At 37.7% G+C, this 15,221-nt stretch overlaps 1 protein-coding gene across 1 annotated transcript in view; it reads right to left on the bottom strand.

Annotated features, from left to right (window-relative positions):
* The window catches only part of LOC128664684 (uncharacterized), a 54,179-nt gene that overhangs the window by 17,950 nt on the left and 21,008 nt on the right, over window positions 1–15,221 (bottom strand). Inside the window, exons 4-5 of the mRNA XM_053719493.1 lie at window positions 9,289–10,113; window positions 3,647–4,354 (exon numbers count right to left, since the gene is read on the bottom strand). Of these exons, the coding sequence (XP_053575468.1) occupies window positions 3,647–4,354; window positions 9,289–10,113 (1,533 nt within the window). The remainder of the gene's footprint in view (window positions 1–3,646; window positions 4,355–9,288; window positions 10,114–15,221) is intronic.

The following is a 15,221-nucleotide window of genomic DNA, read 5'->3' as shown; positions in this document are numbered from 1 at the left end:
GTTTTTTCTACATAGTTTACAACTCACTAGGTATCTTAAAATAATGTATGCCAATAAAATTAATGTCACTATCATTCATATTTGAAATGTATCATGTTACTCATGTAGGAATGTTTGTAGGGGTGCACCTCCGAAGTTAGTCCTGGGGTCTTTTATGTAATACATATTTATCAGTGATATTAGCAACAGATTACAGGAGAAGGTATATCAATTTGCAGATGGCACAGAAATGTGTAATGAAGATGATGTTCCAGGGAGGGTGGATCAAATGAGAGGTGATATAAAAAACAAGAGGATTGGACAAAATCTAATTACAGACTCAATTACACTAAACTGACTATTACAAAAGAGAAACAGGATTGGGGAATAATTATTTCCAATTACTTGAAATGTTGTATACAATGTAGTATTGCAGCAAGAAAGGCCTGTAGAATGCCTGGTTGCAGAGATGTAAATATTTACAGCAGAAAAATATATATGCATATTTGCAGATCACTATTTAGGCCTTACTTTGAGTAGTGTGTACAGTTTTGGAGGCTATATCTGGAAAAACTGGAATCTGTGGAAAGAAGGTCTACTTAATGATGATCCTATGATTAAGTGCCGTCTGGCACGAAACATGTCAGGATTTTCCTTCTCCTCCCTCTGTTTTTTTTTCCATTCTTTGTGCTGTTTTTAATTGTGCAATAAGGAATTTTTCTTTTATTTCAAATACCGATGTTGGAGTGCTACCTCTACCTTCTTTTTGTCTACTTAATGATACATGATAATAAAAAAAAAAAACTTACAAAGGAAGACTTGATCACGCAAATATTTATAATAACAAAAATAATAAGATACAACATATTACACACTGTGGCATCTGTTTATCAAGCTGTCAACTTACCTGCATTCGCCGGCACCAATACGCTCGCCTAAGATCGCCTAACATCGCTGCCGCGGACCTGAATACGTTCTCCAAAATTACCAAAAAAGCTGTCAAAAAGCCGCGCACCAAGTACGGTGCGATGAGCAGCGGACTGTTGTTAACTAAAAGTCATCGATCTCGCTGCTCTTCGGCTTTTTCCCAGCTTTATTGGTAAACTGTCACTAAACACCCACACTATACTAAACTGATTAACCCCTAAACCGCCGCTCCCGGAGCCCACCCCAACTCTAATAAATGTATTAACCCCTAAACCGCCGCTCACGGACCCCGCCGCAACTAAATAAAGTGTTTAACCCCTAAACCGCTGCTCCCGGAGCCCACCGCCACCTACATTATATTTATTAACCCCTAATCTGCCCCCCCTACACCGCCGCAACCTACATTATATTTATTAACCCCTAATCTGCCCCCCCTACACCGCCGCCACCTACATTATATTTATTAACCCCTAATCCGCCCCCCTACACCACCGCCACCACCTACATTATATTTATTAACCCCTAATCTGCCTCCCCTACACCGCCTCCACCTACATTATATTTATTAACCCCTAATTTGCCCCCCCTACACCGCCGCCACCTACATTATATTTATTAAAATTAAATTTATACAGGGAGATATAGTATCAGACCATATATTAATGGTCTGATAAAGTAAGGGAAATGAAGGCACACAGAGAATTTATTTCATACCAAGAATAAATTTATTAATTATAATCCCTTGTCACATTTGGTGAAAAACTCTGCATTTGACTCAAACCAACACAAAATGAGGTAAACACCATATATATACAACACCTTACATCTAAAGTAACAATGCCTGCAGGATATCTATAAAGCATACGTATGCTGCTAAGTCTGATAATATCTAAAACACACATTAATCAGGTTGCTAGATTGTATATAGACCTAAAATAGAACAATAATGCACATATCCTAATATTAGTTATAACATGTCTAAAGCAGTGTGTCAAAACATAACATAATGGAAAAAGTAAAATAAACCGCTGAGAAAAGTCTCTCTCAGAAGCTAGGAGGAAACACAGTTAGATCCTGCACTCAGTCCAGGAAAATGCAAAGTGAAAATACAGTCCTTTATGCAAAAGGTAAAGTAAACGTATTAGTTCTTACTGTGATCTGTTCCCAAAAGTAAGATTTTAAATCACTTGCCAGGATAGAGCATGCAGCGGTGAAACAAACTAGCTCTGTGTCCCAGGAGATTTTTCAAAGAAGCAGACCGCTCTCTCTGTGGCGTCTGATGTCACTGGGGGGGAGGTGGTATAGCTTTGCAAGCTCTTCCAATCGGACTTGTAGGTAAAGTGCACTTTCCGTGTGTAGTAGTGATCAGCTGTACCGGCATCCGCCGCACCGAGAAAGAACCAGGCTTTCCCTAGGCTGATAGATCAAAAGCATCGTAGCGTACGTCAGAATATACGCAAACTTGCTCAGGTGGATATGATATGTATGTTCCTCTCGCTCTTAGCTTACGTGCATTTACTTAGACTCCACAGGTGCCTGTTTTCCAAGTCCTGTATTCGCTTCACAGGGCAACAGATGAAACACCAAACAGTCCTTATAGTAGCACAGACCATATGTTTTTTTGCAGCATGTTTCTTTAAAGTCAGCACATAAAACAGGTATGCAGATAAAGTGCAGGCAGTAAAAAGGTATAAAAGGCTATGCGTGTCCCATAGACCTTAGAACCTTAAACAGTTCTTATACACAGGAGTTAGTCGACCTGCTCCTGAATAAAACACTTCAGTGTTAAAAACACAAACCAACGATCGTTTCACCCCCACATCCAGTGTGTTTCACAGGGGTTCATCAGGGTTTGAATGAATCCTTACCGGATTTCCTCTTAAGATAAAGCTCACCTGACATTCCTCAGGTGTGCTTCCCCCACCTGGGGTAATTAATTAATTAAAGGTGTGTTCACATAAGAAAACATATTCCAGTTTAGAGATGCATATAATCAAAATACAAAAACCTTATGTGTAAAGTTGTGAAGATTCTAGTTATACACTAAAATCCTAGGGAAAGTAAAAGCCTAATTCCTCAGCTTTCTAAACCTTATTGCCACAACAAAAAATGATGACACCTTACAAATATAGCACATGTCTTGTCTGAAAAGGGGAGAGTCCACTGACTATAGAAAACTAGCATACTCCAATTTATCATTAAGTCCTACTGGGTATCTAGTATTAAGTTTATAGATCCATTTTGTTTCTTTCTGCAATAGAACTTTGTCATTATTGCCACCTCTACCATTAGTTATCCCTTTGTCTATGATAGTAAATTTCAAAGATTCTACACTTCCATTATGGAACATGCCAAAGTGTCTTGCCACATTTGTGTCATTTTCATGAAGGATATCGTCCCGATGTTCCTGTACCCGGTCCTTTACTAACCTTTTGGTTTTTCCAACGTAAAAGACCGGGCACGAGCAGCGAAGAAGATAGATTACCCCTTCAGATTTGCAGTTGAAGAAGAATTTAATGTCAAAAACCTTATCACATGAAGTGAAGAACTGTTTGGTGCTATCCATGTGGGCACAGTACACACAGTGCCCACATGGATAGCTACCTTTTATTCCCTTGTCCCTTCTTAGCCAGTCTGCATTAGAGGGGCCTCTCACAAATTGACTCTGAACTAAGTGATCTCTCAAACTTAGTGCTTTTCTAGCTGTTAGTAGTGGTTTTTCACCAATCGAATCTCTAACCTTGTCATCCAAGGTAAGTATATGCCAGTTATTAGCTAGTGCTGATCTAATATTGGACCATTGATTATTAAACTTAGTGATAAATCTAATTTGCGTCTCTTTGGGCTTTGATTTATTGTTATACAGCAGGTGGTCTCTAGGAGTCTTTCGTGCCTTCCACAAAGCTTTTTTGAGACATTTATTGGAATATCCTCTTTTGAGAAACCTTTCTTTCATTAGGGCAGCATGTGTATCAAATTTTGTTAGTGATGAACAGTTTCTCCTAAGCCGGAGGAACTGTCCATACGGAATACCCTTAATCAGATGGACAGGATGACCACTGTCAGCATGTAAGATGCTGTTAGTGGCATTCTTTTTCCTGAAATTTTCTGTCACGATCTTCAAGCCTTCCTTCTTGATAGTAATATCAAGAAAGTTTAGTTCGGTCTTGTTTGTCTCTGATGTGAGGATGATGTTCCTGTCATTATGGTTAAGTTCATGAACAAAATCATGAAATTCTTCTACACTCCCATCCCATAGGACAAGAACATCATCCACATATCTAACCCACATTAACACCTTATTGTTAAAGGTGTCACTGTGTCGTTCAAATATATCTGACTCCCAAGCCCCCAAATGGAGGCAGGCGTAGGTGGGAGCACACACTGCCCCCATAGCTGTTCCCCGTATTTGTTTATAGATCTGTCCGTCAAACGTAAATACATTATTCTGGAGGACAAATCTAAGTAAAGAAATAACAAACTCAGAATGTTCTGAGAACAGGGGACCTTTTGTTTCCAAAAATTTCCTTATTGCCTGGAGTCCAATATCATGAGGAATAGAGGAGTATAGCCCCTCTACATCTAGAGAAGCTAGCAGTGTATTATCATTTACTACCACTCCATCAAGTTTCCTCAAAAGATCCGCTGTGTCCTTGTCTAATTATATTTATTAACCCCTAATCTGCCCCCCTACACCGCCACCACCTACATTATATTTATTAACCCCTAATCTGCCCCCCCTACACCGCCACCACCTACATTATATTTATTAACCCCTAATCTACCCCCCCTACACCGCCGCCACCTACATTATATTTATTAACCCCTAATCTGCCCCCTACACCGCCGCCACTATATTAAATTCATTAACCCCTAAACCTAAGTCTAACCCTAACCCTAACACCCCCTAACTTAAATATAATTTAAATAAATCTAAATAAATATTCCTAGCATTAAATAAATTATTCCTTTTTAAAACTAAATACTTACCTATAAAATAAACCCTAAGACAGCTACAATATAACTAATAGTTACATTGTAGCTAGCTTAGGGTTTATTTTTATTTTACAGGCAACTTTGTATTTATTTTAACTAGGTACAATAGTTATTAAATAGTTATTAACTATTTATTAACTACCTAGTTAAAATAAAGACAAATTGACCTGTAAAATAAAACCTAACCTAAGTTACAATTACACCTAACACTACACTATAATTAAATAAATTAAATACAATTAAATAAAATTATCTATAGTACAAAATACAAAAACACTAAATTACAGAAAATAATAAAATAATTACAAGATTATTAAACTAATTACACCTAATCTAACCCCCCTAACAAAATAAAAAAGCCCCCCAAAATAAAAAAAGCCCTACCCTACACTAAATTACAAATAGCCCTTAAAAGGGCCTTTTGCGGGGCATTGCCCCAAAGTAATCAGCTCTTTTACCTGTAAAAAAAAGTACAAATCCCCCCCAACATTAAAACCCACCACCCACACAACCAACCCTACTCTAAAACCCACCCAATACCCCCTTAAAAAACCTAACACTAAAACCTTGAAGATCACCTTACCTTGAGAAGTCTTCACCCAACCGGGTCGAAGTCCTCAATGAAGCCGGGCGAAGTGGTCCTCCAGACGGGCAGAAGTCTTCATCCAAGCCGGACAGAAGAGGTCCTCCAGACAGGCAGAAGTCTTCATCCAGATGGCATCTTCTATCTTCATCCATCCGGCGCGGAGCGGCTCCATCTTCAAGACATCCGACGCGAAGCATCCTCTTCATTCGGAGTCTTCTTGAACAATGACGGGTCCTTTAAGTGACGTCATCCAAGATGGCGTCCCTTCAATTCCGATTGGCTGATAGAATTCTATCAGCCAATCGGTATTAAGGTAGGAAAAGTCCTATTGGTTGATGCAATCAGCCAAAAGGATTGAAGTTCAATCCTATTGGCTGATCCAATCAGCCAATAGGATTGAGTTTGCATTCTATTGGCTGTTCCAATCAGCCAATAGAATGCGAGCTCAATCCTATTGGCTGATTGGATCAGCCAATAGGATTGAATTTCAATCCTATTGGCTGATTGCATCAACCAATAGGATTTTTCCTACATTAATTCCAATTGGCTGATAGAATTCTATCAGCCAATCGGAATTCAAGGGACGCCATCTTGGATGACGTCACTTAAAGGACCCGTCATTGTTCAAGAAGACTCCGAATGAAGAGAATGCTCTGCGTCGGATGTCTTGAAGATGGAGCCGCGCCGGATGGATGAAGATAGAAGATGCCGTCTGGATGAAGACTTCTGCCCGTCTGGAGGACCTCTTCTGCCCGGCTTGAATGAAGACTTCTGCCCGTCTGGAGGACCACTTCACCCGGCTTCGTTGAGGACTTCGGCCCGGTTGGGTGACGACTTCTCAAGGTAAGGTGATCTTCAAGGGGTTAGTGTTAGTTTTTTTTAAGGGGGTATTGGGTGGGTTTTAGATTAGGGTTGGTTGTGTGGGTGGTGGGTTTTAATGTTGTGGGGATTTGTACTTTTTTTTACAGGTAAAAGAGCTGATTACTTTGGGGCAATGCCCTGCAAAAGGCCCTTTTAAGGGCTATTTGTAATTTACTGTAGGGTAGGGCTTTTTTTATTTTAGGGGCTTTTTTATTTTGTTAGGGGGATTAGATTAGGTGTAATTAGTTTATTTTTTTATTTTAGGGGCTTTTTTATTTTGTTAGGGGGATTAGATTAGGTGTAATTAGTTTAAAAATCTTGTAATTTTTTTATTATTTTCTGTAATTTAGTGATTGTTTTTTTTGTACTTTAGATAATTATATTTAATTTTATTTAATTGTAGTTAATTTAGGGAATTAATTTAATTATAGTGTAGTGTTAGGTGTAATTGTAACTTAGGTTAGGTTTTATTTTACATGTATATTTGAATTTATTTTAGCTAGGTAGTTATTAAATAGTTAATAACTATTTAATAACTATTCTACCTAGTTAAAATAAATACAAAGTTGCCTGTAAAATAAAAATAAACCCTAAGCTAGCTACAATGTAACTATTAGTTATATTGTAGCTATCTTAGGGTTTATTTTATAGGTAAGTATTTAGTTTTAAATAGGAATAATTTATTTAAATTATATTTAAGTTAGGGGGTGTTAGGGTTAGACTTAGGTTTAGGGGTTAATAAATTTAATATAGTGGCGGCAGTGTAGGGGGGCAGATTAGGGGTTAATAAATTTAATATAGTGGCGGCAGTGTAGGGGGGGCAGATTAAGAGTTAATAAATATAATGTATGTGGTGGTGGGCTCCGGGAGTGGCTGTTTAGGGGTTTAACACTTTATTTAGTTGCCGCGGGGTCCCTGAGCGGCGGTTTAGGGGTTAATAAGTTTATTAGAGTGGTGGTGGGCTCCGGGAGCAGTGGTTTAGGGGTTAATAAGTATAATGTAGGTGGCGGCATTGTAGGGGGGGCAGATTAGGGGTATTTAGACTTGGGGTACATGTTAGGGTGTTAGATGTAAACATTACCATAGGAATCAATGGGATATCTGGCAGCAGCGAACATAAGCTTTCGCTGCTTTCAGACTCCCATTGATTTATATGGCATCCGCCTCCAGGGCGGCGGATTGAAAACCAGGTACGCTGGGCCTGAATAGTGCCAAGCGTACCTGGTAGACATTTGATAACTAGCAAAAGTAGTCAGAATGTGCCAAATTTGCATTCAGAACATCTGTAATGACGTAAGCATCAATCTGTGTCAGACTGAGTCCGGCGAATCGTATGTTACGTCACAACATTCTACTTTTGCCGGTCTGTAGGGTCTGATAACTAAGGGGAATCAGGCTCATTACAAATACGCTGCGGAATTCCAGCGTGTTTGCGGTTGACGGCTTGATAAATAGATGCCAAAGTAACAACTAATAAAAATAAGAAAACAAATTAAGTGTGTATATGTGCACTAAAGGATATAGTCTAAGAGATATTCCGTCTTGTAATTTCCTCCTTGTAGAAAAACCTCCAAAGAAGAAAAAAAACTGGAAATAGTGAAGCAAGTTATCACATTTATATTCACATTTAGAAAGTGCTGTACTCAAATACTATTGAGCTTTTAACTTAGCTCTCAATTATAATCACTTAAGTGTAGCCTTCGTTCACTAGCTCACTAGGGTGTTTGGCATGCAACATACATACAACTGCTTCACATGCAATACACAACGCCTTTTCACAGTGTGAGTAAAACGTTTCTAGCAGTTCAAACTGTTGGCTCCACCCATCTGGTGACATAGGTTTGTAATATCCAACATATGTTTCACCGTATAGACTTAATCAAGAATCCTTGATAAAGCCTATACAGTGAAACGTACATAAGTGGTTACGTACATACTGTATGTCACCAGGAGGGTGGAGTTAACAGTTTGAACGGCTAGTAACGGTTTTACTCCTGCTGGGAAACTGCATCCTGTATTGCATATGAAGCAGTTGTATGTATGTTGTATGCCAAACACCCGAGTGATGATTTGTCCTTTTTACCAATAAATATTGTATCTATTATTTATTTGGTTCCTGTGTTTGCGTTAGAAAAGGACTGCTTATAGTGGTTCCTGCATATGCCTTTGAGCCTGTGAAGGGAGGCTATGCTTGAGTGATTATAATTGCGAGCTAATTTCTAAGCTCAATAGGATGTGAGTACGGCCCTATTTACATGTGATTTTAAATGTGATTACTTGCTTCACCATTTCCACTTTTTTTTTGGAGGCTGCAAGGAGGAAATTAACAGATGGAGTACTATTTATAGTTTAGAAGAGAGAAGTGAAAAACGATAATATAAACTTTCTAGTATATTAAGGAACATAATTACACTGAGGCTGATGTTTTTGTTTTCTTATACAAAAAGAACAACACCAGAACAAAGGCTGATGATCTCAAGTTGAAGGATAGTAAGTTCAGGGGTAATATCCCAAAGAACTTATTCACAAAGAGGGTGTTTGATTCATGGAATAAACAGCAATTAGAGGTAGTGAAGACAAACACAGTTGGGTCTTCAAGAATGCCTGGGGTAAGCATAAACCTAGCCTAAGGACTAATTAAGCCTACACTTTATAGGAGATATCCACAGATTTATTGGGTTTGTGGTTCTTATCTGCATTCAGAAACTGTGTAGCTCCCATTTTTCATAGTATCGCAATATAACAGCAATAGAACTGAAAACGTATTAGAAAAACTCATCTAAATGCATGCTTATCTAAAGAAATACATATTGATGATGCATTTTTTCTAATCCTAATTTGATTATTAAAAAAATAACCTTTCAATAATAACATGTAACCATGTTCTTATTGCAACTTAACCTTACATACAAATCTTTTAAATTATAACTGCATTTTACCTGCCATGGTGTGAAATCCCATAGGCTCGAACAGCTGTTATTAGAAAATGGTCCTTTTCCTATTTTGCAAAGACTCAGGTCATGCAATGCTTTGGCTATAACATACACAGCACTGTATAAATTATATGAAATTCTTATGTTGGGTGAATTTCTCAATATACTCTGAAAGTTTACTGCCACATCTGTGCAATTTATTTTTGGCCTGTCCCAATGTAAAGGGTAATTTTGAAATTCAAAAAGGGTACATCCGACAGTTTCTTCTAAGAACATTTTTGTCCAAGTCTCTCCTGGTGAATCATATGGCTGAATTTGCCCAATAAAATCATAGAATCCTGGCATTTCCTCAGTGTGGAATGCAAAACCTATGGTTCCTACAAGGATTCTAGAGTATTTTTCAGTAAACAAATATGCAAAAGATGCCCAAGCTTCACTTGCTATCCATATCCTCCCAGTAACATTCTGTTTCAAAATCTCATCAAAAAGGGGGATCAAGCTGAGGTCAGTAGAAAAAACAACTACAGCTTTAGCAGTTGATTCTTTAATAACATGAACAATATATGGGGTGTTATAATCAGGCCGACTGATCTGAATATACTCTGTAAAAGCCACACAAGCACCAGCTTTTTGGATCTCTCGTCTGATGACCTGAATACCTTGTTGACCATAATCATTATCAACAGCCACAAGTCCAACCCATGTCCATCCAAAATGCAGCACCAATTTGGCCAGCCCTTGGGACTGGAAAGTGTCACTAGGAACAGTCCTGAAAAAAGATTTAAACTGTGTCCGATCACTTAACAGAGAACTGGTTGAGAAGTGGCTTATCTGTTGTGAAGAAAATAGAAATGTTTTAACAACTTAAATTATAAATGTTTATTACAAATGAGAACACTTGTTCATTCTGGCAATTGAATATCACAAAATGTATATATACATAAGACAATGTGAAAGTTCATATATTTTTACCTTAATAATTAACGCCTAGATTACGAGTTCTGCGTTAGCTTTAAAAAGCAGCGTTAAGGGGTCCTAACACTGCTTTTTATCTAACGCTGGTATTATGAGTCAGGCAGGAAAGGGTCTACCGCTCACTTTTTTTCCGCGACTCAAGGCTACCGCAAATCCCCTTACGCCAATTGCGTATCCTATCTTTTCTATGGGATTTGGCTAATGCTGGTATTACGAGTCTTGGAAGAAGTGAGCGCTAGAGCCTCTACTGCCAAGACTCCAACCGCAAAAAAAAGTCAGTAGTTAAGAGTTTTATGGGCTAACGCCGGAACATAAAACTCTTAACTACAGTGCTACAAAGTACACTAACACCCATAAACTACCTATGAACCCCTAAACCGAGCCCCCCCCCCCACATCGCAAACCCTATAATACATTTTTGTAACCCCTAATCTTCCGACCGGACATTGCCGCCACCTACATTATCCCTATGAACCCCTAATCTGCTGTCCCTAACATCGCCGACACCTATATTATATTTATTACCCCCTAATCTTCCCCCCCAACCTTGCCGCCACCTACCTACACTTATTAACCCCTAATCTGCCGACCGGACATCGCCGCCACTATAATAAATGTATTAACCTCTAAACCTATGTCTAACCCTAACCCTAACACCCCCCTAAGTTAAATATAATTTAAATAAAACTAAATAAATTTACTATAATTAAATAAATTATTCCTATTTAAAACTAAATACTTACCTATAAAATAAACCCTAATAAAGCTACAATATAACTAATAGTTACATTGTAGCTATTTTAGGGTTTATATTTATTTTACAGGCAACTTTGTATTTATTTTAACTAGGTACAATAGCTATTAAATAGTTAATAACTATTTAATAACTACCTAGTTAAAATAATTACAATATTACCTGTAAAATAAATCCTAACCTAAGTTACAAATACAACTAACACTACACTATCAATAAATTAATTAAATAAATTACCTACAATTATCTAAACTCAAATACAATTAAATAAACTAAACTATATTACAAAAACAAACAAACACTCAATTACAATAAATAAAAAAATATTACAAGAATTTTAATCTAATTACACTTAATCTAAGCCCCCTAATAAAATAAAAAAGCCCCCCAAAATAATAAAATTCCCTACCCTATACTAAATTACAAAGTAATCAGCTCTTTTACCTGTAAAAAAAATACAATCCCCCCAACATTACAACCCACCACCCACACACCCCTACTCTAAAACCACCCGATCCCCCCTTAAAAAAACCTAACACTACCCCCCTGAAGATCACCATACCTTGAGCCGTGTTCAGCCAGTCGGCCACCGATGGAACAGAAGAGGACATCCGGACCGGCAGAAGTCTTCATCCTATCCGGGCAGAAGAGGACATCCGGACCTGCAGACATCTTCATCCAGGTGGCATCTTCTATCTTCATCCTTCCGGAGCGGAGCCATCTTCTATCCAGCCGACGCGGAGCCATCCTCTTCTTCCGACGGACTAACGACGAATGAAGGTTCCTTTAAATGACGTCATCCAAGATGGCGTCCCTCGAATTCCGATTGGCTGATAGGATTCTATCAGCCAATCGGAATTAAGGTAGGAAAATTCTGATTGGTTGATTTAATCAGCCAATCAGATTGAAGTTCAATCCGATTGGCTGATTGGATGAGCCAATAGAATGCGAGGTCAATTCCATTGGCTGATCCAATCAGCCAATCGGATTGAACTTCAATCTAATTGGCTGATTAAATCAACCAATCAGATTTTTCCTACCTTAATTCCGATTGGCTGATAGAATCCTATCAGCCAATCAGAATTTGAGGGACGCCATCTTGGATGACGTCATTTAAAGGAACCTTCATTCGTCGTTAGTCCGTCGGAAGAAGAGGATGGCTCCGCATTGGCTGGATAGAAGATGGCTCCGCTCCACTCCGGAAGGATGAAGATAGAAGATGCCACCTGGATGAAGATGTCTGCCAGTCCGGATGTTCTATTCTGCCCGGATAGGATGAAGACTTCTGCCAGTCCAGATTTCCTCTTCTGTTCCATCGGTGGCCGGCTGGCTGAACACGGCTCAAGGTAGGGTGATTTTCAGGGGGGTATTTTATTAGGGGGCTTAGATTAGGTGTAATTAGATTAAAATTCTTGTAATATTTTTTTATTTATTGCAATTTAGTGTTTGTTTTTTTTGCACTATAGTTTAGTTTATTTAATTGTATTTGAGTTTAGATAATTGTAGGTAATTTATTTAATTAATTTATTGATAGTGTAGTGTTAGGTGTATTTGTAACTTAGGTTAGGATTTATTTTACAGGTAATATTGTAATTATTTTAACTAGGTAGCTATTAAATAGTTATTAACTATTTAATAGCTATTGTACCTAGTTAAAATAAATACAAAGTTGCCTGTAAAATAAATATAAACCCTAAAATAGCTACAATGTAATTATTAGTTATATTGTAGCTATATTAGGGTTTATTTTATAGGTAAGTATTTAGTTTTAAATAGGAATAATTTATTTAATTATAGTAAATTTATTTCATTTTATTTAAATTATATTTAACTTAGGGGGGGTGTTAGGGTTAGGGTTAGACTTAGGTTTAGGGGGTTAATAACTTTAATATAGTAGCGGCGACGTTGGGGACGGCAGATTAGGGGTTAATAATTATAGGTAAGTGGCGGCGATGTTAGGGAGGGCAGATTAGGGGTTAATAAAATTTATTATAGCGTTTGCGAGGCGGGAGTGTGGCGGTTTAGGGGTTAATACATTTATTATAGTGGCGGCGATGTCCGGTTGGCAGATTAGAGTTTAATAAGTGTTGGTAGGTGGTGGTGACATGGGGGGGGGACAGATTAGGGGTTAATACATATAATGTAGGTGTCGGCGATGTTAGAGACAGCAGATAAGAGGTTCATAGCTATAATGTAGGTTGCGGCGGTGTCCGGAGCGGCAGATTAGGGGTTAATAGTATAATGCAGGTGTCAGCGATGGGGGGGGCGGCAGATTAGGGGTTAATAAGTGTAAGGTTAGGGGTGTTTAGACTCGGAGTTCATGTTAGGGTGTTAGGTGTAGACTTAGAAAGTGTTTCCCCATAGGAAACAATGGGGCTGCGTTAGGAGCTGAACGCTGCTATTTTGCAGGTGTTAGATTTTTTTTCAGCCAGCTCAGCCCCATTGCTTCCTATGGGGAAATTGTGCACAAGCACATTTTTCCATCTTACCGTTACCGTAGGCAACGCTGTTATTGAGAGTTGAAGGGAAGCTAAATTTGGCTCAACGATCCCTTTTCTGAGGCTAACGCAGCCATTCAGACAACTCGTAATACCAGCGTTGGCTTAAGGGTGCGCTGGGAAAAAAAGGCTTGTTAGCACCGCGGGTCTTTACCGACAAAACTCGTAATCTAGGCGTAAGATTTTTAAAAATCATCATTACCCATTATTTAGTTCAAATAAATTACTAATAAACCAGTATTTATGTAATGGTTAAAAATAAAATTGATTTTATTAGTGGATCAAATTAATATATATTTTGATATATACACATTTAATTATATATATATGTCTGTATATATCTATATATAATTATGTGTTGGCTATTCCAATCAGTCAATAGAATGCAAGCTCAATCCTATTGGCTGATTGGATCAGCCAATAGGATGAAAGCTCAATCCTATTGGCTGATTGCAACAGCCAATAGGATTTTTTCAACCTTAATTCCGATTGGCTGATATAATTCTATCAGCCAATCGGAATCTAAGGGACGCCATCTTGGATGACGTCATTTAAAGGAAACTTCATTGTTCAAGAAGACGTTGATTGAAGAGGATGCTCCGTGGATGTCTTGAAGATGGAGTCGCTCTGCGCCGGATGGATGAAGATAGAAGATGCCGTCTGGATGAAGACTTCTGCCGGATTGGATGAAGACTTCGGCCCGCTTGGATGAAGACTCCTGCCGGCTTCGCTGAGGACTTCTGCCGCTTCGTTGAGGATGGATGTCGGGTCTTCAAAAACTGTAAGTGGATCTTTGGGGGTTAGTGTTAGGTTTTTTTAAGGGTTTATTGTGTGGGTTTTAATTTTAGATTAGGGACTTTTGGCAAGGAAAAAGAGCTAAATGCCCTTCCAAATGCCCTTTTCAGGGCAATGGGGAGCTTAGGTTTTTTAGATAGAATTTTATTTGGGGGGGTTGGTTGTGTGGGTGGTGGGTTTTACTGTTGGGGGGGTGTTTGTATTTTTATTTACAGGTAAAAGAGCTGATTTCTTTGGGGCAATGCCTTTTAAGGGCCATTGGTAGTTTATTGTAGGCTAGGGTTTTTTTATTTGGGGGGGGGGGGCTTTTTTATTTTCATAGGGCTCTTAGATTAGGTGTAATTAGTTTAAATATTTGATAATTTATTTTTTATTTTGTGTAACTTAGTGTTTATTTTTGTAACTTAGTGTTATTTTGTGTAACTTCGTTGTTAGTTTTTTGTAACTTTGTCATTTTTAATAGTAGATTTAGGATTAGGTGTTTAAATATATAATATAGTTAATTTAATTTGTAGTTTAAGGTAATTTTAGTATAACAGTTAGGATAGCTTAATTATTAGTTTAATATAGTTTAATGTAATTTTAATATAACAGTTATGGTAGATTATTTATTAGTTTAATATAGTGTATTGTAATTTTAGTATAGCAGTTAGGGTAGAATAATTATTAGTTTAATATAGTTTAATGTAATTTTAGTATAATAGTTAGGGTAGATTAATTAATAGTTTAATATAGTTTATTGTAATTTTAGTATAATAGTTAGGGTATGTTAATTAATAGTTTAATATAGTTTAATTTAATTCTTAAGGTAAGTTTTAATTTATTATAAGATAGGGATGATATAATTTTAATGTACAGTTAGCGGGTTGTTAGGTTTAGGAGTTAATAGGTTAATTTAGTTTATGATGATATGGGGG

This window comes from Bombina bombina, chromosome 6, assembly GCF_027579735.1.
Source record: "Bombina bombina isolate aBomBom1 chromosome 6, aBomBom1.pri, whole genome shotgun sequence".
Taxonomy (NCBI): domain Eukaryota; kingdom Metazoa; phylum Chordata; class Amphibia; order Anura; family Bombinatoridae; genus Bombina; species Bombina bombina.
This window is presented reverse-complemented; position numbering and strand designations above follow the sequence as displayed.